At 33.2% G+C, this 25586-nt stretch overlaps 1 protein-coding gene across 50 annotated transcripts in view; it reads right to left on the reverse strand.

Moving 5' to 3' along the window:
• The window catches only part of LOC136029210 (cell adhesion molecule Dscam1-like), a 204323-nt gene that overhangs the window by 68036 nt on the left and 110701 nt on the right, over window positions 1–25586 (reverse strand). For 17 of the 50 annotated variants that reach the window (XM_065707384.1, XM_065707382.1, XM_065707377.1 and 14 more), the window contains exons 8-14: window positions 24907–25164; window positions 23294–23438; window positions 20183–20445; window positions 17724–17885; window positions 10405–10692; window positions 2254–2373; window positions 586–907 (exon numbers count right to left, since the gene is read on the reverse strand). In XM_065707384.1, the coding sequence (XP_065563456.1) occupies window positions 586–907; window positions 2254–2373; window positions 10405–10692; window positions 17724–17885; window positions 20183–20445; window positions 23294–23438; window positions 24907–25164 (1558 nt within the window). Of the gene's footprint in view, window positions 1–585; window positions 908–2253; window positions 2374–5917; window positions 6203–6641; window positions 6927–7340; window positions 7629–7888; window positions 8174–8419; window positions 8708–10404; window positions 10693–11147; window positions 11433–13357; window positions 13643–15862; window positions 16148–16636; window positions 16922–17723; window positions 17886–20182; window positions 20446–23293; window positions 23439–24906; window positions 25165–25586 lie in introns of all 50 variants that reach the window. The other 33 variants (XM_065707397.1, XM_065707391.1, XM_065707390.1 and 30 more) reach the window with 9 other exon arrangements.

Genomic DNA, 25586 nt, shown 5'->3' on the forward strand with positions numbered 1-25586 from the left:
AGAAGAGCAATATGATAATGAAGAATTTTTCTTTTTACTCCAAGTAGTGTAGTTTCATAGCTGATGTTTGGTTATTTCTGTTTTAAATGTAAAATTTAATGTTCGGTCATTTGTTTTTGTATTAGTCGAATTAAAGGGAAAAGATAACAAATTTTTGTTATTTAACAACCTTGGCAGGAAGTATGATTGAGGGGCAAAAACAGCTCCAAAATATCGACACTGACACATAAAACACCAAATGTACATAGAAATATCGATTTATACCCCCGCATTACTCGCCTATCAGCTCAAGCAGCTTTTATAGTTCGCCAAAACAAAGCATAGACACTAAAGAATTTCTCTCTTGTAGAGTCGTTTCTCTTGTCGTTTTCAGTAATAGCGAAAAACTAAGTTCAAATGTATCGCATCAATTGAGAAAAAAAGGGGAAGAAAGCAAAAAAAGAGGGAAAGAGGGATAAAACAAATTTATAAGCGGAAGTAGGGGATCGTAGGATAAGCGTCGCATAAAAAATTGTATGATTTGATTTCTGGTAAACTGTGTTTTGTCACAGTAATAGAAAAAATTATAAAGAATATTGTACTTACCGATTATCACTTTTTGGTTCCAGTCTTTTGTTATTCATATTCCATAAGATTCCGATTGGTTTTTCCCCTTTAGCTTCACACTGAAGAACCACTGGTTCGTTACGTCGTGCAGTCTGATTGCGGAATTTAATTTCAAAATGCGGTGGGGCTTGAACACTGACGTAAATTACTGCAGATAAGCCTGCACCAATACCGTTCGATGCTTCACAAAGGTAGTATCCTTCACTACTCTTTTGTATATTTGACATTGTCAGCGTACCATCTTCAACTCGAACTGTTCCGCTGTTAGTTTTTATGTCGCGGTAATCGCCTGGAGTGGATCCTAAGAAAAAAGATTTCTAATTAGTGAGCTTGAATATTAGTTTTAGTTTCTTAATATTTTATGAGCAAATTTTCCAGTTGTATAATTTAATATTATTGTTGTTGATCGATTCAGCACCAATTTCTAATTCAACCTTAAAACAACGTTTGTGATAAATTCAAGCATGTAATCACAATTCCAAAAATGCATAATTTACAAAAATTCTTACAAATTGAAACTTTAGCTATTTCATTTAAATATCTGGAATTTTCTAATAATGGCAGTACCATGTTCATATATCTAGTTTAAGAGATGCAGGAAAAGTATCAAAATTTTTTTAACATTGTCGTAAAAAAAGGAAAAGGGAACTGCATAGGATTGAAATTGCATATTTAATTTTGATTTATTTACGGATAAGTGACTCTGTTTCTTCCATTTTTATTAGTAATTTCATTTTGTGTTCAAATGTCTTTACACGAAATTTGTTTATGTTATTTGTTTGTTTTATTTATAAATACTCCCTTATAAAAATCCAAATGAGTTACAGTCTCCAGTAACTTTTTGGTATTTTTAAGTCCTTTTCAAGTGGGTTGAATATTTTTTCTTATGCTTAAAGATTTTCCAAGAGCATATAATTTATATAAGATGATATTATGTCACCGTTTTCAAATCACATGTGTCTAATTTTGCAGGAAGGTGAAAATAAGGTTTTGAAGCTTCTTTTCGAAGATCAACTTTTCTTCGAAGATTAAAAAAGATGACTTTTCTCTTAGCTTTCATGCTAAAGTGTGTCAAGTAGCTTTCCGAATAAGAGAACACCTATTTCTAAAAACAAAAGAATATAGCAATTGATTACAGAAAGAATACAGAAAGAATATAGAATATAGCAATTGATTACAATAGAAAATGAAGCTCCTCTCAATTGCAGTATTTTTATTTTTAGTTCTAGTTTTATGTTTCAACTATTTTAATTCTTATAAACAAGTATGCTTCATTTTTTCCTTTAATTTTTTTCAGGTTAGTCTTCTATCTGTTATTCTGCTGCACTGAGGCTTGGCGGTAATCTTAGTCAAAACAGTTTCATTTTCTGTTCTGTTTTCTCTTTCATTTCCTGTTTAGTGAAAGATATTTTGTCATTCTCTTTATAAACTTTACTTTTTTCACTTTTTGTTTAGTTACTTATTTAATGACTTATTCTAGTTACTCATTTAGTTGTTTAGTTTTGTTTGGTTGTTAACTTTTAGTTTAAAAATAACAAATTTTTTAGAACCATCAACATCGAGTCAGGGCATGAACCAGTGTATGTGCTTGCAAGCAGGTTTATGCTACACAACTTGAAAATGCTCTGTAAATAAAAGTAGACTAACCTGTTGCCCTTTTCCAAGAAAGGGTTGGTTTCGGAAAGCCATCAGCTTTGCATTCGATTTTTGCTTCACTTCCTTGAGCAAAGGCTTTGTCGGTCGGCTCGATAATCCAACGTGGAGGGACTAAATAAAACAAAAATTATTGCAACTTATGTAAAGAATGTTAGGGGATTAAGAAAAATTGCCCTATTCAACACAATTGCCAGTAAAAGCGTTAATACGGCACTACAAGAAAAGAGTATAGATAGATATTAGCAGTTACCACAATCAGTGACTGAAAACATGGATTGTAAGAGATTTTGGCAACAAGATTACTTCTTAAACCTGCCTGTCTGATTATTGGGCATATATTTAGAAATGATGCTTAACCTCACGCATAATTATTGAAAATTCAGGTATCAATTGATACTTTGAGTAATATTTTCACCAGTTCTTTGCTGTATCATCATCTTCAGGCATGTTGGAAACTGAGAATAATAAATTTAAATATTTCACCAAAGGATAAAAAAAAAACTGAAACTCCTCCATCTGGTTCGTATTGACCAGCTTAAAAATTTAGGGACTACATTATAAACAAATGTCCGTCACCCAATTAGACACAAAACAAAGATGTGCATGGTGTCAAGTAAGACAAAGATAAATCTGGGGCCCTGTTTTCAATAGGATTTTCACAAGCAGCAACAGTGGACCTTTTTAAAAACAAAAACTGAACCAATTTTATCAAAGTAAGTCAATTCAACTTTTTTTTTTGTGTTTTTCTACAGAGTTTTCATTTTTTTTTTTTTTATCAGTTTTCATTAAATATGCTTTTGTTCATCATGTGATTTTAGTGTTGGTGTTTTCTTCATTTTTAAGCAGCAACATTGGGCCTTTTTAAAAACAAAATTGAGGCTTTCTTAGGCTGTTCAAAATTAATCGATTCAACTTTTTATTAGTATTTTTAACACTGTTTCATTTTTTAAATGTGCTTTTTTCATTATGTAATTTAATTTTTGGTGGTTTCTTCATTTTTGAGGAGCAACATTGGGCCTTTTTTTAAAACAAAATTGAGGCTATCACAGGCTCTTTGGAATAAATCAATTCACCTTTTTTAGTGTCTTTCAACAGTGTTTCCATTTCAACAAATATAATTTTGCTTAGTACTGGTATTATTTCATGTTCAAGCGGATAGCTTTATTTAATTAGCCTCAACTTCTAATACACCCAAAAATGAGGCAAAGGACTGGTCGACTTCAAATTTCAAGCAATGTTCGAATTTTCAATCTTTACTATTGAGCTTTTGAGCTTATATACTTTTTGTAATTAAAGCCTGAAAATAACTGGAAACACAAGCCAAAAAAACATTATAGGGATTTTTTCAATTTAAATATAAAAACAAACTTTCAATCCATTTCAATTTTTGATATAAAACAAACAAAATTTTAGAATAAGATTTTCCTGGCAGAAAACTACTTTTAATCCCTATATTTTTTCGTATCAGGTGTTATTCCTACTAATTTTTACTGAATTCTGCTTTACTGGAATTTATTCAACACACAATGATTCTAACTAACCGATAACATGAGAACTTGGCAGCCAATAGCACTAACTTGAACAATCTTATAGAATTGCCACACTAATCTACCAGCACAATAGCAAATGTACTACAAAACTATAAAATCTAAGTTAAAAATTTTCACAGTTTTTAGAATGTAAATGCAAGTCCCTGGAGAAATTTATAGTAAAAATTTCACCAATCCAGTAAAGCGTGATAATTTACAAAGTGATTTAAAATAATTTATAAAATCTTTCACCGCTACACCACATTTTTAAAGCGTGTAACGCCAGAAGTATGTCATTCGGTCTTTACCCCTGTAAAATCATAATCAATGCCACAATTTTTGTTATTGAAACGGTAATTTTTTACCTGCAACCTTATTCCAAATTGAAAGATAATCACCCTCTTTTTTTACTATTTTTAGTTTTTTGTTGTAAAAAAGTGAAGAAAATAATACCAAAATGATTAAAAATTACGTTTTCATTACAACTTTTGTAGTTCAGCTATACTATTAGCATCTTGTACCCAATTTATGTTCTTCAAAGTATGTCATTTAAATCAAATAATTCAAGAAATATATAATAGGATTTTTCAAGTCTTAAATACCTCTCTTGAAAATTATAAACGAAATTTAGTTAAATTTACGTATAAACATAAGTTAAGCAGCTTTGTTTTAAAGGCATATTTAACCTTTCAATTTTTAGCACATCCGGGATATATTACATTTATTGTCAAAGTTAGTAGATTAGCCTAAAGGAGGACATGCCCCCCCCCCCCCGCTCTGATGGCTGAACTCGACTTATTCAATTAATTCTTTCCATTGAACTATAATTCTATAAAGATTTTGGACAGAGGGAAGAGTGTACACTAAGATGATATGCTATCCAGAACGTTATTTCTGATCAAGAACAGTAAAGGGTAATTCTATTGTATATTCGGTATTTTTTACTCTTGATTTTAGTTTTTCATTTTAGTTTGTTTTGTTTTTATCCCTTTTAGGTCTGCATTGTGTTTAGTTTCTTGGCGTTTTAATTACTTTTTTCTTCATTTGCATAATGTCACCTTATTGATTATACAGGCAAAATATCAGCAATACATCATTCTTTTGTGAATTCTATCAGTCTAAACTATTTTCTTGTTTGTTTTTTTTTTCATTATTTTTCTCACAAAAACTTTTTATCGTTTTATTTGATTTCCAATTAAATTGTCTGGATTTTAGGATTGGACGAGATTACCCTAAAAGTGAGCGACCAAATCTATTAGCTATATTCACTAGTAATTAAGTAACGCCTGTGAAAAATATTACCCATAAAACTATTATTGTTCTTACGTAAAGAGACTACAATCATCAAGCAATTAGGTCCCCTCTTTAATATTTTAATCGGGCGCGTTGAGAAAGGTGGTCAGGTTCAGATGAGAAAAGTGACTAGATTTCGATGTTAAAGGATGTATATGTTTTTAGTTAGTGATAATACAATATGATAAACCAGAAGGGAAAAATAATTAGCTTTAATAAAAATAAATAAAGTTATTACTTTTAAGTAAAGTTATTGAACTTTTCTGGGGCTAACTTTGGCTATATCTTTGAAAACTATCTGTGAAATGTTGTTTTTTTTTGTTGTTTTTTTTAATATTGTAATTAATACTTCAGACAATAAGCTATGTATTGCATATGTAATACTATTGTAATTGTTACGTTACTACAATATTACTATGAAAAATTAACTCCATCTAGCCTTAACGCCAAAATTAGGTTTTGCAAAAGTAAAACCATTTTTAATAGCGACGCATCCAATGCATACTACGTACAAAACAATAATAACAAAAAATGATAAAATGATGATAATAAAAACAAAAAAGCGGTGATGATAATAATAACAAAAAAGTTGAGATTTTAAAAATCTAAACCAACTTTAAAATAGAAAGACTGTTTTAAATAAATCCATCAAACTTAACATAGCCCTGACAACAATACAACCTGTCTAAAACAATAAACAATTCTACACACAATCTTGGTTAAATACATAAATGCAAAACAAGCAATATTAAGTAAGCAAATAAAACCAAGCGACAGTGAGAGAGTGCAAAAAGCAAAAAAGTTAAAAGGGTGGTCAAATCTCAGGCGCATACCCTTAACACGAACTTCAGCCTCTACTTCAGAAACCCCCGCTGAATTATTTACACGACAAGTATATTTTCCCGCTTGTTCTAGGGTGACTTGCCTCATGATCAGAAGGCCAGTTTGCTGTGCAACATTAACGATAGAAACAGAATCTGAAGAAGTAAGTGAATGCCCATCAAGAAGCCAAGAAAAATGAATTGGAAGATCCCCCGATACTACAATGCAGGTGAGCTGTACAAATCCACCGTCTGATGTATCAAGAGAGGGAGTCATGGGAAGGAGTTGTGGCTTTTCTGAAAGCAGAGAACATGTAAAAATATTTCAGACTGTGGCATAAAACAATTATATCTTTAACTTGCCATGTGTTCCCCAATATCATAAAATAGTAAAGTAGTACATGGATTGAATACATAGATGAAATAATACATAGATCGCATTCCTTTTGTTTTAAAGCTTATCTTCTTTTTTGCCTTCTTTTAGGTTGTGCAGTATCGCTACCACCCCAATAATGCGTAGCTGATGATGCAGTGTTCTTCCCAATGTCATGGCGGCTGCAAAACTCCACAACGAACGGAGAAAGCTTGTCAGTTGCCATCAGTTGCTCAGAAGGATCAGAGATTAAAGGTGAGGAGTTTTAGCATTTTCAGACTGAAGAGTATGCGCCCGAGATTTTAATTTTGCTAAACTATCACAGTTCAATAGCATTCCAAATCCTAATATTTATTAACTAACCATGGACATTGAGCGCCGTAGAATATTCGGCCTTTCCAGCAGCATTTCTTGCAACACAGGTGTAGGTTCCTGTGTGTCCAGGTCCGACTGGATCTATAACAAGCATGCTTGCCCTTCCTCCTCGAGTCGTTGTAATACCCATTTTTGAAGATAGTTCTGACCCAAGAAAATACCACTGTATTTGGATGGGACTCTCTCCTTCCAATACCATGCACATGACTGAAGTTGCACCTCCAGCATAAATCGAATCTTCACCAAATGAAAACGGCGAAATTTTTGGAGGAACTAAAAAACTTTGGCTTATCATGTTATTAATCCTCACAATTATGCTGACTTTCTAAAAATTTTAATTCTGAGGACTAAAATGAGAGACATTGGTCTAAGTTCCGTTTTATAAAGGTGCTAAACTATTTTTTGCTTATTTCCAATTCCATTATTCGATGAAACATGGGAAGAAAACCCAAAAATTAAAAAAAAACCGACATACTGTTTTTATTTGTTTTATCCATTATCGATGCTGCATATATATATATATATATATATATATATATATATATATATATATATATATATATATATATATATATATATATATATATATATATATATATAGTATATTTGCGTGTGTGTGTGCATAAACTTAAGATGTAAGACTGAGATTTGACCACCGTCAATCAAGCATATTCCTATGCAAATCACCATGGACGTGTAGCAGAGCAGTGTGCGAAGTAGTTCCAGCTCTGTTCCTTGCTGTGCAAGCGTACTCTCCGCTGTGACCAGGTGAAACAGGATCAATTATGAGAAGGCTTGCTCTTGGCCCAGCTTTTATAACACTAATTCCCATTTTGTTAGAGACTGAGCTACCAGTAAAGCTCCACTGGAATTCAATAGGACTTTCTCCCTCGGTAACAACGCATGTTGTTTGAGCCACGCTTCCAGCAAAAATTTGGTCGTCACCAAAGTCAAAAGAAGACAGTTTCGGCGGAACTACAAAACAATTTGAAACGTCTCTAAAAGTCAATTAATAATACGATATTAAAAATGCAAATCCAGATCCTGAACATGGGAGGTTGGAATGATTTAACGAGAAAAATAACAATAATCTACAAGCATTAGTTACAGTTCCTTCTTAAGGGTTAGTTGACGCAGTGCATTTACAAGTGTTTGCAATTTATGCACAGTGAAATATACAAAATGTGCCTTGCGCCTGAGACGACCGGAATTTAGAACACGGCAACACTACTAACCGTGTACATTTAGCTCTGTGGAATATTCCGAGACTCCTGCAACATTTCTAGCTACGCAAGTATACTTTCCACTATGTCCAGGTGCAACAGGATCAATTAGTAACATACTGGCACGACCTCCCCTAGTCGTTGTAATACCCATTTTTGACGATAAAGCAGAACCAAAAAAGTTCCATTGGATTTCTATTGGGCTTTCACCTTCAGTGACAAGACACGTCACTTGGGCAACCCCTCCAGCATATATTGAATCTTCAGCAAATGTGAATGGCAAGATTTTCGGGGGCACTGCAAGAATACAGGAAAATAAATATAAAAGACAAAATTATACAGCATCCCCAGTTAAGAGTGCTATTTATAGGGCGATATGGCTTCCCTGGATTATTCATTGTTTTTTTTTTCTTTGGATTAAAGTCCAAGAAAGATACCAACTTATTACATTACATGGAAAGGGTAGTATTTTGTTAGTTTCTCTTTCAAGATGTAGGCTGAAGCTCACGTTAGGGGTACTAAGCAAGTTTATTATTGTACTACCATGGACATAAAGTTCTGCTGAAAATTCGGCCACACCAGCCGAATTTGATGCTCGACAAGTATAAACTCCCCGATGGCCAGGTATCACAGGCTCAATAACAAGATAGCTAATCCTGCTACTGGCCCTTGTTGTCGTTATGCCAACTCTCGAGGATATTTCACTACCCAGAAAATTCCACTGAATATCCAACGGTAGATCTCCTTCTGATACAAGACAAGTCACTTGAGTAGTCCCGCCGAGGAAAATTGGGTCCAAGCCAAAATCAAAAGGTAGAATTTTCGGCAGTACTAGAAAATAAATTACCATTTACTCTCAGTGGGGCAGTATACACTTGTGTACCGCCTGCATTAGCTGCTATGCATGAGTAGTTGCCACTATGTGCAGAAGTTACCGATTCTATTATTAGCATACTAGTGCGGGCACCCAGTGGCATCACTATGACATCTTCCCGCATTTTAGACCAGTCTCCGTCAAATTTCCAAATTAAATTCAAGGGCAAATCACCACTACTTACAACGCACAGAGTTTGCACCAAACTACCAGCGTTTAAGGGCATGCTCCCAAAATTGAACGGATTGATTTCAGGCGGGACTAAAAGAAAAGCAAATTTTAGCCACAAAATAAAGCGCTTTACCATTAACAACTAGCTGGGCAGTAGACGATGATCTTCCAAACTCATTTGAAGCAACACATGTATAATTCCCGGCATAATGTTGGGTGACTGATTCAATGGCAAGAACACTACTTCTTGCATTGATTCTTGCAATGTTAATCCCTTCTACATTCTCAAGTCTACTACCTTGGAAAAACCAAAATACATCAAGAGGCATGTCTCCCTTTATAACAACACATTGAACCTGGGCGGGGTCACTTTCAAATAACGGAGTCTCTCCAAAGGAAATACGAATAAGTTCTGGAGCAACTGGAAGTACAAACTGCCACAATTCATTTTAGCAGTAACAAAACAAAGCATTCAGACTAACATATTTAACAAAAGAATGAAGATTACTTATTTAGAAATAAACTAAGCCTCACAAGTTTTTTTTTTAAATTTTGAGATCCATGAAAACAAAAACAATGGTAAGAGATCAACTGCTGGCACATAAATAGTTTGTAAAGATATAAATGTCTCCTTAGTCAGATTTTGAGCCCATTGTTAAATAGGGGGTACGCAACCCAAACAAAAATGAAGCTTTTCTTAGAGTTCTGAAATAAGAAAAATGATAAATATAAACTTTTATTCACCATTGACAGTAAGTATACTTGTATAATTAGCTATCCCAGCCGAATTATGAGCTGAACAGGTATATTCTCCAACATGTGCTGCAGTTACGGCATCAATACTGAGAATACTAATTTTTGGTCCAAGTTTCATTGTTGATATGCCAATTTGACTCGACAAGTCCTTCCCATGAACAACCCACATTAAGGATAAGGGCAAATCACCCTCTAGAACTACGCACTGAACAACAATTGGCTGACCAAACTTAGCGGCAGAGTCACCAAACGAGAATGCATCAATAATCGGTGGTACTGAAAGAACTTATGTTTGAGGGTTTATTGTAGTTAATTAGAATGTCAGAGTATTTATGAATCTGATCTCCAACAAAGACGTTTTAATATGAATTGACGCTTAAACTGAATTTGATGAAATTTAACTAGGAATCGCTACTATGCGACTTTGAAAGAGTGGCGAGGGTATTTGCAGAATTAAAACAAAAGCAATGGATTTCCCTAGCATTGCAACATAGATACTTAGTTCAGAACTTTTTGTCTTTTTTTTGTTAAAAAAATTAAAACAAAGCGATTAAATCTTTTTTTGATTGAGAGGAACATTTCTGATATACAAAACGTGGTAACAGTTTATCATATATTTCACAAAATAATACAAATTGCAACGGGTGAATTTTCCGGCCTTGCCCGAGATTTGAACAAACAGTAAAGAAACCAAAGCAAAGGAATAAGAACAGTAATGGTAAAATACCATTGACAATCAGTGTTGCCGTATGCTGAGCTTTACCAGCAGCATTCCTAGCTCCGCACGTGTAGTCCCCTGAATGTCCAGAAGCGACAGAATGTATAGACAAAACGCTTATTCTTTCACTAAGCTTGTTTACAACAACGGCCATTTCCGAAGAAATATTTTGACCATAAAAGGTCCAGGAAAGTTGTACCGGTGAATCCCCTTTGACCACTGAGCACTGCACAACAGCCAAATCACCCAAATTCAGAGGATCATCAGAAAAGCTGAATGTAGATATGACAGGGGGAACTGTAAAAACCATGCAAATTAACCTTATATACAGTATCATACCGTCAACAAATAGATGCGCAGTGTGATTATTCATCCCAGCTTCGTTTCGTACAATACATGTATACGCCCCACTATGAGAAGCAGCCACGGAATCAATGGCCAGTAAACTCGATTTTACCCCAATTCTATGAGTTGTTATACCAATTTCACCACTATGTTCCACACCATGGAATGTCCACTTTATTTCTAATGGTAAATCTCCTTCAGCAACAACGCAGCCTAACTGAGCTGGAGTTCCTGAAGTGTACCGTTTCTCTTCGAAACCAAAGGGTCGAATTTTTGGGAGTACTAAAAACATTAATTTTTTTTACATCAAAGTCATAAGTAGATTTTGCTAAAATACAGAACTCTTTAGAAAGATCTTTCAAAACCAACCTGAGATCGGACCAAAGCATTTAAAGTTACTAAATTACCATGAACATTCATTACTGCTACGTGTGTTGCTTTCCCAGCGCTATTTGAAACGACACAGGCATATTCTCCGTCCATTCTATAATCAAGCTGATTAAGAGTGAGAATGCTAGTCTTAGAACCGAATCTCGCTATGCTGCTTTTCTCCGAGTGGATAATAGGTTGGGTGTTAAAGAGCCAAGAAAAATTTAAGGGATGGTCTCCTTTTGCTGCATAGCAGTTTAACTGAGCATTGTCGCCTTCGTTGTATACATCATCAAGCATAAATGGCATGATCGTTGGAGGAACTGAAATGTTTGAAGGTCGACATTATGGAGCTGTAGCAAAAAGCAAGTGCCTTAGTAAACAAGACCGAAGTGGTTGATTTTTAGATAGCACTATCAAAAACACCTATGAAATCGCACAGCCATGTTCTTCTTTATAATGGTGCACACTCAAGCAAATATAGGAAAAAAAGAAATTAAATACGACATAGGATTTTTCCAAGTATGCATTAAGTTTTTATAGGGATTAACTTTCCTTAATATCAGGGAAATAATTTTCCAAATAATGAAGATCTTCGTATACTTTCAAACCTTTCACTAGGATTTTCAAGAAAAAATCCCAGTTCCCGTCCCTGCATTCGGCTACGTCTAGGAGGGGATGATAGTTCTAATTTTGATGTTTCTTTCTAAACACTTTTCGCATTAGGAAAATTTGTCAGTTTCACGACTTTCTGAGAAAGATTCTACGTAATTCATACTATAAACATCCCTTAAAGCAAATATCCAGAGATAATGGTAGAACCACAAATAGGAGTACACGCCTGAGAGTTTTTACTTCATAATTTTAGATTCAGAAATTACCATTAACCTTGACGGTGGTTGAATAGCGAGTCGTTCCAGCTGTGTTGCTAGCCACACAAGTATATTCACCATCCATTTGGTAATTCAAGCTATTCAGGCTAAGTATACTTGCCCGATTTCCAAACTGAGATATGCTTACTTTTCCCGTATGGACAACTTTGGCACCGTTTTGATACCAGGTCATTTGAATGCCATCATCTCCTTTCAAAACATTGCAGGCTAGCAGCAAATTATCACCCTCAAAAAATGTGCCTTCAACAGCAAAAGGAGCTATACTAGGAGGCACTGAAAAAATATCTCAGTTGTAAACAAAAGCGAATTAGAGGCTGAAGTGAAGGGTCAATGGGGATGGAGGAGGGAGGGGGGTAATTCGTTAAGAATATCGGCTTCCACATATTTTTCAACTTAGAATTACAGGTTAAAATATGACTCAGAAAGATTTCATCATTCTGAAAGACGACTCTTTTGCTGATAGAGATAGTAACAAAATCATTTCTTTTAGTAAGTAATTTTTTAACATTAAACATTCCGAGCATTGAAAGCACATTCAACTCACTAATTTTTTAGGGAATATAAAACACTGTTCCAGTAATCCAATAATATTTTACAGAATAAAAGAAACAAATTGTAAAGCATACAAGACAGGAAAGCCCTTCAAAAACCTCCTACCATTCACAGCAAGACTTGTTGAGTGAGACACTGTTCCAGCAGCATTTACAACCACACATGTATAAAGGCCGTCATCATTGTGTGAAACAGCGCTGATAGTGAGAACACTAGTGCGTTTTCCGATTTGGGAAATAGTAATATCTACATTGCTCTTCAAAAAGGCTTCACCGTGAAGCCATTTTATTTGAAGTGGCTCATCCCCTTTGGTAACATGGCAAGTTAATTGAACGCTATCTCCAACGTCACTGGGGCCATCAAATAGAAAGGGGGATATTACAGGAGGAACTGTAACGATATTATAAACAACGACAATGAAAGAATTGATATCATAAAAACTGTATTGTACGTGATACAGCTTTGCTGTAAATGATGTAACCTGTTTTAGAAGAAGTTTTTTTTTCACACTGACAGCTATAAAATACCTGGGACTACAAAAGCTAAAAATGGATACGAAAACTAGTATACAACAGCATAGGAATTTACTTTTTGAGACGTGATTATTAGCAAAAAACAATTGTTAACTCAATTAACTATTCGAGTTGGACCTTCTCAATATAAAAAAGAGAGAAAAAAAATCTGCGAGGTCAATAGAAAGGCAAAATAATCCTTTCCACATGAAAAACTATACAAAGGTATGATCCTTAAACAAATGATTGGCCTGAGATTTTACCATCCATAATTTCATTGTTAGAAATTACCATTAACCTTGACGGTTACAGAATAGCTAGATTTTCCAGCTGCATTACTGGCCACGCATGAGTATTCTCCATACATTTGGTAATTCAAGTTATTCAAGCCAATTATACTTGCCCGACTGCCAAACTGTGATATACTGAATTTTTCCGAATGGAAAATTCGAGCATTATTCTGATACCAAGTTATCCGAATTGGATCATCTCCTTTTGGAACGTTACAGGCTAACACAAGATTATCACCCTCGAATAATTCTTCTTCAACAGCAAATGGAGCTATGCTAGGAGGCACTAGAATAAGTGTTAAGGGTCAAATATAAGTTAGTGAAACCTGAAAAGGGTGGGCTTCCAAATAATAGGAGATTTGCTTTTTATTATTTCAAACTCTCTGTTCCATGTTAAAATCACACACGACCAGACTTGCTTTGCTTTACAGTTGCTATTTGTCTTGCTTGAGTTGGAGAGACAAAAAATAATTTCCTTTGACACGTATTAAGTCTAAAATGAACAGTCCTTTATTTTAATTTATAAATTACGCGTGAAAATAGAGAAACACAGCTTCACTGACGCTTCTAAGCCTGGCAGAGTAAAATAAAACTAGTATTTTACAAGACATCCACTTTTTTCATCATCCTCTTGTGATTTAAAGTAGACCTTTTTCAAACAGTTCGTGGTAACGATCTGTAAGTAAGGAGCTACCCGACTCAATAGTAGCCGAAACTCTAAAAAACGGAGTTTTGATAACCAACAGATGCATAAAAAAATCGATTTTTATACTTATTTCAAATACCTGAGTTTCATCAAGTTTCGTCCAACCCATCAAAAGCTACGAGCCTGAGAAAATATGACTTATTTTTGAAAAAAGGGGGAAACAACCCCTAAGAGTCATCGTCACTTTGTTCATCATCCTCATGTGAATTATAGCAGACCTTTTTCAAACAGCTCGTGGTAACGATGTGTAAGTAAGCAGAAACCCAGCTCAATAGTAACCAAACTCTAAAAAACGGAATTTTGATGCCAATGGATACAACAAAAGAACCAGATTTTTATGCTGATTTCAAATATATAAGTTATATATATTTGGATGAGCCGTTCGGATGAGCCGTTTGGGCTGATCCAAACGGAAACTAAAAGTTCTAATGCCCTTTTTAAGTGACCAAACAATTGGAGGCCAACTAGGCCCCCTCCCACGCTCATATTTTCCCAAAGTCATCGGATCAAAATTTCGAGATACCCATTCAAAAAATCTAACAAATAGGTCTTTGAGGATGAATTAATCCCCCACAGTCCCCGGGGAAAGGATGCAAGTTATGAACTTTGCCTATTGTTTACATATAGTATTGGTTATAGGGGAAGTATACAGAAATTTTTAGGTTTTTTTCAGGTGGGGGTCGGGGGAGGGAATCACGCTGGAGGATCTTTCCATGGAGGAAGGGAATTTTCCATGAAGGCGGCGCCGGATTTCCCAGCATTATTTAAAAAACAATCATAAATTAAATTGAAAAAAACAAGTCTTTTCAACTGAAACTAAGGACCAAACATTAAAACTTGAAACGAACAGGAATTATTACGTATATGAGGGGGTTCGCCCCATCGTCAATGCCTCGCTCTTTACGCTAAAGTTCAAAATTTGTTCCAATTCTTTAAGAATGACCCCTTAATTACAAAGGCCGTTTAATTAGAATAAACAGCTCTTTTGAAAGTACTAAAAAAATTCCTATATATTTTTCCAACTGAGAAAGACTGAGACTTACAATGCCATTCAACAGATTTTCCTAAGGCACTGTATTTAAAGTGCATCATCTCCTTTTGCAACAAACATGTCAAGTGAACACCTTCCCCAATACAGTTAACTGTAGAAATTGAATACATCTCACCATATAATCAACACTACGCATCTATGTATGCATGTGATAAATCTTAGGTAAAACATAGCGAAAAGGTAAATTGTTTTTTTTTTTTATGATAGGGATCATGTGAATGTTGAATATTTTATGAACTAAATAATATTTCCGTTCAAGGACAACCGAGGAGAAAAAAGAAGCGTATGAATGCTTACATTACAGTTTTTTTCCTTTTTATATGCATTCATAAAAGACTAAAAAAACTGTTTTTGTGAAATCAAAAGTTTCTTTCTTAGAAATGAGGCAGCAGAAACTATTGGCATCTAAACATAGCATTTATGTCGAGAACCAACGTATTTTCCTCAAATATATCCTTTAAAGCAATAACATATAAGGGACTTTTACAGCACCGATAAAGAGAAAAGAGAATTAAACCATGAGATTATACAAATCTAGAACCTTACAAAGAAGGTTAAGAGAAAATTTGGAAAATAAAAATAAAAAATAAAATAAAAAAGTTGTATTTAATCAAGACTCCCTTTTAAAGCCAATGAGATCTCAAAGAAGGAAAGTGCCCACTTAAAGACAAACTCCAAAGAAAAGGCAAAAAGGTAAATAAGGTAAGCGCCTGAGATTTTTTCCGCCTTTGTTTTCCTTTGCAAATTACCGTGAACCTTGACGACTGTAGTATAACTAGATTCGCCAGCTATATTCCTCGCCACACAGGTGTATTCTCCATCCATTTGATAGCTTAAGCTATTTAGGCCAAGTATACTTGCACGACTTCCAAACTGAGAAACGCTCACTTTACTGTTGTGGATGACTTTAGCTCCGTTTTGATACCAAGTAATTTCAATGGGATCATCTCCTTTTGGAACATTACAGGTTAACAAGACATTATCACCCTCGAACAAATCGTCTTCAGCAGCAAACGGGGCTATACTAGGGGACACTAAAAGAAGTTTCAAAGGTCAAATACCAGTTAGAATAGGATAAAAGGTTGAATGCTGATGGTAGAGGGTCATTAATGATTATGAGTGTGTTTCTTAATTTTCAAGCAATTTTTTGTCCGATATTAAACGTATACGCCAGAAAATCTGATTCGCTTCGTTTCCACACCTTTTATCTTTGCGACATAGCTTTGGGCGCACAGTATGAGAGGGAGTGGATTAACATATAAAAAGCTTATTTCCACGTCACAAGTATTTGTTTTTGGATGAGTTCTTTTGCACTGATTTCAGAGGAATGCTCCCCTACCCCCTCTCATGGATGTAGTAACGACCAAACTGAACATTTTCACACAAATTTTAACAGTAAATTCTCAGTCTTAAGACCATTGTTTGAAAGTTTTAAACGGTCTTAAGGTTTTTTTGAAAATGTATAAACTAAAAAAGCTTGTAGAAGCAAACAAGACAAAAATAATCCTTCAGTATCTTCATACCATTTACAGCAAGGCTAGTCGAGTGAAATACTGTTCCAGCATCATTAGTAACCATACACGTATAAACACCATCATGCACATGGGAAACGGTGCTGATAGTCAGGAGACTGGTGCGTTTTCCGACCTGAGAAATAGTATAATCTCCAGTGCCCTTCAATGGGATTTTGCCAAGAAACCACTCTATTTGAAATGGCTCATCTCCTTTTGTGATATGACAATTTAGTTGGACACTATCCCCAAAGTCACTGGGACCATCAAGTGAAAAAGGAGATATTACGGGGGGAGCTGTAATTATACAAACAACTAAAATTGTTACCCGAAATTTACGAGTAAGTTTATAAGTATAACATTATAGTCTAAATGGCCAACAAATGACAAGTTTTTAACAAAAAGTACACGGTATAGAGAATTTAAATAATGAATTAATGAATAATGACTTGTTGTTTTGCAAAATTTCTTTTATCTTAGTTAACTATAACCAAACTCCGTATATATATATATATATATATATATATATATATATATATATATATATATATATATATATATATATATATATATATATATATATATATATATATATATATATATATATATATATATATATATATATATATATATATATATATATATATATATATATATATATATATATATATATATATATATATATATATATATATATATATATATATAACGTAATTTAAGAAATTGAAGTTACAAAATGAAAACAAATTAAATAGTCTCAGGATTTACTTGCATGTTCAAGTAACTATTCTTATTTGACATGAAAACAAAAGCCTCAATTACTTAGATAAGTTTAAGAAATAAAACTGGTATTGATAATAATAGTAAATGAGTAGCGTCATTTAAAAACAATCAAGAAATCAGAATACTTTAATGCAGGTATAAAAGCAATTTCAAAGTAGAAACATCCTTGTGAATGACTTTAAAGACATTTTTATACCTATTGTCTTCTTTATAATGTAAATGATTAATTAGCTTTTAAGGAAAATAACTTTTAAAAGAAATCAACTTTAAAATTAGCACTATCAGATTAAATATATAGAACAGAAAGTAACTTTACCCATGACTTGCACTTCGACAGTGCCCTTTGCTGAATACCCGGGTGAGCTCTTCACGACGCATGTGTATGAGCCTTGATCTGCATTTCTTTGAACACCTTCTACTACCAGAGTACCATTTGGATAGATTTGCTGACGCTTATTGATTGGCAAAATTCGACCTCCTAGAAGGAAATAGAGCCCACAATTAGCCTTGTAATCCTTCAACAAACGCAGCCTATTTCAAACTACGTTCCTCCTATACCCACACAATCTATGCAACACGTCCGTCATATTAATAAGCCATATCAAAATAAAATATCTCAAGAAACCCTAAATTAGGGAAGAAAAATATTTCAACCGAGCTCTCTGTCTTATTTTCTCAATATATTAATCTCAATGCCTGCTAGAATTTTTTTTAATTTATATAGTGGTATTTGTTTTTTTTCTATATTTTTAAGATGAATATTACTTTTGTATTGATGAGTAAGTTTACTTGACTCTTTATCTGTTCTTCTATTTCTATAATACGTCACTGAAGAAATCACAATTTTCTGCGCTGAGCAATTTAGCGATTCATCTTGTTCCGTTTTTTTTTGTGTGTGTGCGTGTGTTAAAGAGAGGCATAACAATCTAGTGTAACAAGATTAATATTTTCAGGGAATTAAAAATATTAATTTTTATCGGTTATTACGTGAACAACAAACAATGCAAAATATATTGCTCATGTCAAAGCGGTAAGATTTTCCTAGTCCAAAAGAGGGATAATGAAAGCTTCTATTAAAAAAAAAAAAAAAAAAAAAAAAAAAAAAAAAAAAAAAAAAAAAAAAATTTAGTAACAACTATCACCAACTGAAAATGGCTCAATTTTTAACACGATATTCAATTTTAATTATTACATTTCTCCTGAGTTTTTTTTTCCATTAATTTTATTATGTTTCTTTTTTTCTAGGTACAAGAACAAAGTAAATTATTGCACTCAAAAACTCAAAACCTACTAATTTTCATTTTTAGATGAAGACTTACTCTTCAGTTGCTTTTATTAACGAAGAGTTTAAGAGGACACAAAAGAAGACTAGAGAAAATGAATGATAAACAAACATCCTTGATTATACTTCATTATTTTTCATAAGACTTTCCGTAAAAACTTGGAGGCAACGCGCTAGTATTGCCTCAGTAAAGAGCCAGTTGCATCCTATGCATTGAAAGTTCTAGTGCCTTTTTTCAGGACTGAACTTGACTGGAGTGCAACTAGTTCTCCCTTTATATCCCTTTTGATCAGTTTTCCTTATAAGCATCTAAAAAATCAACAGTTTTATTTGGAAAAGAATAAATATAGCAATACATATAATAATATATATATATATATATATATATATATATATATATATATATATATATATATATATATATATATATATATATATATATATATATATATATATATATATATATATATATATATATATATCAATTTATTTCTGACCCATCAACAAAACAAAGGAGGGTTGGTAGCCGTAGTGACAGAGTAAGACAAAAAATAAGAAGAGAAAATAAACAACAACGAAAGAGAGATTACAATCAATAAACACACACATAACTACATACTCTATGAAGAGGGAAGACCACTGGCGGTTGAGGTCTCTAGAGGAGGATTTGAAATCTTCCGCTCTTTTATCAATAATGTTTGCAGGCAGAATCAATTTGAATTTTTTTACCAGAGAAGAATTACTGGTCCAAGGAGGCAGATGAAGCAGATACTTGGCGAATTTAAAATAGATTTGGCTAATATATTATTTTTTTGAAGCAAAAAAAATTTCTAAATGGAGGACATAGCAAGAAGACGGGGCACAGTTAGACTGTTGTAAAGTTTGGAAAGGTGAAACCGACTAAGATCTGTGATATTAGATGCAAGCGAAGCATATACGATTCAAATCTTTTTAGCGAGGTTTTGAATTACAAGCTTAGTGGTTTCTTTAATACCTCTTCCAATGGGCATACCAAGATGAAAAAGGCTATCAGAAAGTGGATAGAAAGTTACGGCGGTTCTATACCGTCCCCACTCCCTTCTGTAAAGTTAAAAATCCCTCTCTCTCTCTCTCTCTTTTTTCTATTTCCTCTTTTCTCTCTTTTTCCTTCAAAATTGTCAATCAACGTTCAATTTAAATCCTTTATTATTCGTTTATCCAACAATGGAATTGAAGCAAACCAGTTAGACAAGTTTTAATTAAAAACCAACCTTTTACTAAATATTGCGAGATCTTCATTGGGATTAAAATTCATTATTCATAAAATTCATTAAGAAAGCTTACTCGCTTGATAATGTTAATAAATATCCAATTGTTATATATATATATATATATATATATATATATATATATATATATATATATATATATATATATATATATATATATATATATATATATATATATATATATATATATATATATATATATATATATATATATATATAACATACCTCTTTCCCAGGAGATAGAATCAATCGGGTGTCCAGCATAAGGGCAATTGATGTACATCGTTTCCCCAGCTACAATAGACATTTTCTCCATGCTCTTAACAAACGGCATACCATAAACATTTTGACGAGCACTGTGTTCAGAGACACCTACTTTTGAAGAAGCTTTACAGACATAGAGACCACCGTCGTTTGTGGTAATCGAAGAGATATTTAAGAAGGATACGACTTCGGAGGCACTTGGTGTAAGTTGATTGATTTGATACCTAAAATACAAAACATGTGACACCCTCACAGTTCAGTTGAAATAAGCGTGGGTTTATCTAGGACTATGCGTTGAAGTGAGCAACGCAGAAAAGGTCTTTATACCTGCTTAGTCATTTCATGAATATTTCATAGTCATTTCATCATTTCTATGTCAATAATATTTTACTCCAGAAAACAGGGCTTGAATTTTAGATCATATGATTAAATAAAGAAGATGGTAAAAAAAACGTCAGAAGAAAGGAATTGGAAACCTCCGAGATAAATTAAAACTGGCACCCAAATTGCTCAACTTCATTTAAAATGCAAAGCCATTTCTATTCGCAGTACAAAGTGAATATTAGCTAAAAAAAATATCTATCTCTTTTTTGTGAGTAGGTCTCAAGTGAAAATTTGCCCATATTTTGGCGGCCAAATGCTCAAAGGCTTTCGCCATAAATGTTCAAATATAACATCTTTTTTTTATGAAAGGCAAGAGATTTAAATATTAGATCAATTTCATTGATACGGTAAACTATCATAGTAAATTAACATTTATCTGGGATGAAAATAAAAAAAAATTATGAACAAATGATCAGAATTTACCCATCGCTATAAAAATAAACTGCAACGTAAGAGGAAGGGGTGAGATTTGAATATGGCAACACTGAGAAAGGCAAATTTCATTAGAAGCTTCTTCTAGAATATACACTACCTCTGTGTCAGACAAAGGTGAGACTTTTTCTTTCAAATGTTTGATTTAAAAGGATAATTTGAAGCTGTATTTACCTATAAACTTCTGAAATTCACAAAAAGGAAAAATGAGGTTGTCAACTCATGCATGAATGCAAAGAGGGGGAGGGGGAGACATGCATATATATATTGGCAGTAAATCGTGCATAAGTGTCTGGGTCAACTGTTTTTCAGACACTATTTTTCATATAGTTCAAGTAAATCAGGCAACTACTAAAAACGTTTTGCATACCAATTCGACAACTGCAAAAACTTTCCCTAATTATAAGCCTACCACAAACAATCATTGGCCACTATAAAGTGAGTTCACTTTTCTAAAATGAATAAAATCAATTCCTCAACTTATGATTGTAGTGATAAAGAGGCTTTGTTTCATTATCTTTTTGAGTGTTAAGTACTGAAATGAAAAAATTGAAATGCCAATAAATTTCAAGATTTTCAGATTATACTATATTTAATACCAATGTTATTTGGCATATAAAAAAGGCTATGCACGCAGTTATAGTATATTTCAGCAACAGAAAAAGACTGGATATTTTATAAAGTTTTTTTTTGTCTCGCTTTCTTCTGTTTCAGTTCTTATCTTCTTGTCCTTTCTTGTTTATCTACCTCCTTCTAGTGGATTAGTTTATTTCTAATTTTTCTCAATTCCTTTGTGTTACTCCTTTATTTCAGATTCGTGACGTTTTCGTGCTGTGTCCTGTAGATTAGACAGTGAAATATTCTGTACAGGTTATTCATTGAATAAAATCATTTCATTCATTTAAGCCAATTTGGTAATAGGCTTTATGTGCTGTTATACTATCCATTAGACAAAAAAAGAATTTATTCATAGGGGGGTGACAGCCCATGTCATATTTTTGGTCATATCTGTTAGTTTCAAATACTTCGTTGACTTTACAGTAATGGGTTTATGGGTTTATGAACATGTTAGTCACTAAATAAAATCATTTCATTCATTTATGGCAATTCGGTAATAGGCTTTATGTGCTCTCATACTATCCATTAGACAAAAAAAAGAATTTATTGTTAGGGAGCTGACAGCCCAGGTCATATTTTGGCTCATATCTGTTGGTTTCAAATACTTCATTGACTTTACAGTAATAGGTCTATGGACAGGTTAGTCACTGAATTTCATTCATTTATGCCATTTCATCCATTTATGCCAATTTGGTAATAGGCTTTAAGTGTCCTTATACTATCCATTAGACAAAAAAAGAATTTATTCTAGGGAGGTGACAGCCCTAGTCATATTTTGGCTTATATCTCTTCTTTTCAAATACTTCATTGACTTTACAGTAATGGGCTTATGAACAAAAAATGTCACCCCATTAGAGCGAGCCCATGGAATCTTCCTTCTCTATGGTCCAGAAACAAAACTGACAATTTTTGGCACAGTCGATAAAAAAAAAATTACATCGGATTCGTGATAAAAATCTAGAATTTCATTTTTAAGTGTTTTATTTTAAGCTCCTACTACCTGGCTGAAAAGGTGTTTACATTTTTCTACTGACCCTTTTTCCACGTGATTTGAGAATTAATAGCGTCAATCCTAATTGTTGGTTTGTTGGTTTTTAATGTGTATTATAGCTTTTATTGGATGGGCTATAAAAACTGCAATTATTACAAACATTCGTACAGATTTTGCAATTTCTCTTACAAAGCTGTTTTAATGGTACAAAGATCGAAATAACAATACTATCTCGCAGAAAACAAATCCTTGAATGGGGAAAAAAATCGCAGTTTTTTTTCATTATGATCTTGGAGCTATTTTAATTCAATTTTTAGGATATAAAAATTGACAAGATGAAGCAAATAATTTAAAGCAGCTATACAAAAATAATTTATAGAGTTAACTTAGAAAGTACTACAAAGGCAAACTATAATTTTTTTGCATTTATTTTGTTATAGTTCTGAGCTTTCTTTTTTTTTTAATGAAAACTAATTATACATCAAATAAGATTTATCAGCCATACATTACGTTTGCTTGTACATTTAAGTTTACATATTTCATTTGGAAGATGAAAATAAAACCTTTCATCGAAAAATTATGACAATTTGACACTCAATAATGACACTCAATCAATTAAAAAAGAAAGATCCATAGTTCCCAGCCACCTGTCAGTATTGGTTATCCTCTTCCCGTCTATTTCCCATGTAATTTCTGGCAAAGGATTTCCGGATGCGGAGCATTTCAGAGAAACTGTAGGTCCAGGCTGAATTGTCCTCTCCGGAAAAGTAGAAAGAAGCTGAGGAGGGTCAACTAAAAATGAACAAACTTCAATTAATAACAAATGCATATAAATAAAAACAAGGAAAAGGGAGACACTGGCAAAACCTTTTAGACCCCACTTTACTAATTATAAAGGAATATATGACGGGCATTTTAGTGAACTTATCCAAGTAGGAAGACTTTTTGAAATGCAAATAATCTAGTTAAACAAGAAATTTTTTAATGAGAAGTAACTATAATTGGCATTACAAGTTCAAACGCTTTACAAGTACAGATGTCACTATTGTGGAAATGATTTATCTTTACATCCAATCACAAGATCGTTTTTTTGTTGCTGTTCTTGTTTTATCGCTCGTTGAGTCAGTCTCGCAAACGGTCTTGAATGGAGAGTTGACGAGCCCAATGGCGCCATCTGATTTGTAACGCTATAAATGATGTAGCTTTACAATTAGAGTAAACAAAAATATGTATGAATAGAACAAACATAGATTGGAAAATAAATATATCCAGTAAATGTAATAAAGCAGGCCGAAACACTTACTGAAATAAGTATATGCACGTTTAGAAATAACTATGCATGTTCCTGTTTCTCGTGGTGAACAGTTTTTTTGTTTTGCAATTTGTAATGAAAATGAGAGAATTAATAATTCAGCTGTAGCTACAATTTCCAGTATTTATAAGAAAGTAACATACCGCTGCAAAATTTTTTCATCTATTTCTCTTTTCTCTTTTTTTTCATCAATCTCTCTATTATGCGATGCATAATAATACTATGCATGTTCCTATTTTTCGTGTTAAACAGTGTTTTCGTTTTCCAATTTGTGGTGAAAATCAAAGAATTGATAATTCAGTTGTAGCTACAATTTCTAGTATTTATAAGAAAGTAACATACCGCTGTAATTTTGTTCATACATCTCTCTTTTTTCTCTTTCATCCATCTTCACCTATTCTCTTTTCTCTTTCTTTTCATCTATATCTCTATTATGCGATTATAATGAAAATCAGAAAATTGACTATTCAGTTGTAGTTACAATTTCTATTATTTATAAGAAAATACAATACCTCTGCAATTTTTTTTCATTTATCTCTTTTTCTCTCAACTATTCTTTGATGCCTGTATTCTTCTTTCTAAATTTTAATTGGCTTGGATCCCACTTTGACCCTCTAATGGAGTGATTAGGCTCAAGGCAAGTAAGTAGTATGAAAGTGAGGAAAAAATGAAGAGCTTCATCTATCTCTCTATTATGCGATTGTAATAAAAATCAAAGAAGTGATTATTTAGTTGTAGTTACAATTTCTAGTATTTATAAGAAAATAAAATACCCCTGCAAATGTCTTTCATTTATCTCTCTTTTTCTCTCTCTTATTCTTCGCTGCCTGTATTCTTCTTTCTAAATTTTAATTGGCTTGGATCCCACTTTGACCCCCTTATGAAGTGATTAGGCTCAAGGTAAGAAAGTAGTATGAAAGAGAGGAAAAAAGAAGGAGCAAGACTTACATTTTCCTCCAAGTTTAAGCTCAGCAGTAAATTGAGCACTTTCATGATCGTTGCGAACAAAGCATTGGTACATTCCTTTGTCATCTTTTTTCACCGACTCGATCTTAAGGACACTCTCGTTGGCACCCGGGAGTGCTTTGCCATCCTTGTACCAACTCAAGGACTTAATAGGGTTACCTTCTGGGTTGCACGTAAAAACGGCAGGTCTCCCATATTCTGCTGTTTGAGAGGCGGGCTCTACTGAAGCTGATAAAGGAGCTGTAAAGAATATAAAAATAAACATTTATGTAAAACATATGCTAAACTTACATTAGGAAGATAATTATTTAAACTTTTTTTTTCTTTTTTTAGAGCAATCAATATGACACCAGCTCAACGTCTTAACCGAGTGAAACGCTTACTTTTCTTGCATACATTAAGGTATTCGAGAGTGATGCGCTTTAGTATAATGTTTTATACACATATTAATTTTTTGTAATATGCCCACAAACTGCAGCATGACCAGAATTCCATTTCAGAGGATCAAAGAGAATTGCGTCCAACAACGAAAAAGGTACTTTTTGACATTATAAAATAGGTTGAATGGTACTTTTTGCCATTATGAAAGGCAAAGTTGGAAAGTACTTTTTGCCATTATGAATGGCAAAATAATGCTTTTACAATATCCTTCAAGAGCTACC

The sequence above is a fragment of the Artemia franciscana genome, chromosome 7 (assembly GCF_032884065.1).
Source record: "Artemia franciscana chromosome 7, ASM3288406v1, whole genome shotgun sequence".
NCBI classification, from domain to species: Eukaryota; Metazoa; Arthropoda; class Branchiopoda; order Anostraca; family Artemiidae; genus Artemia; species Artemia franciscana.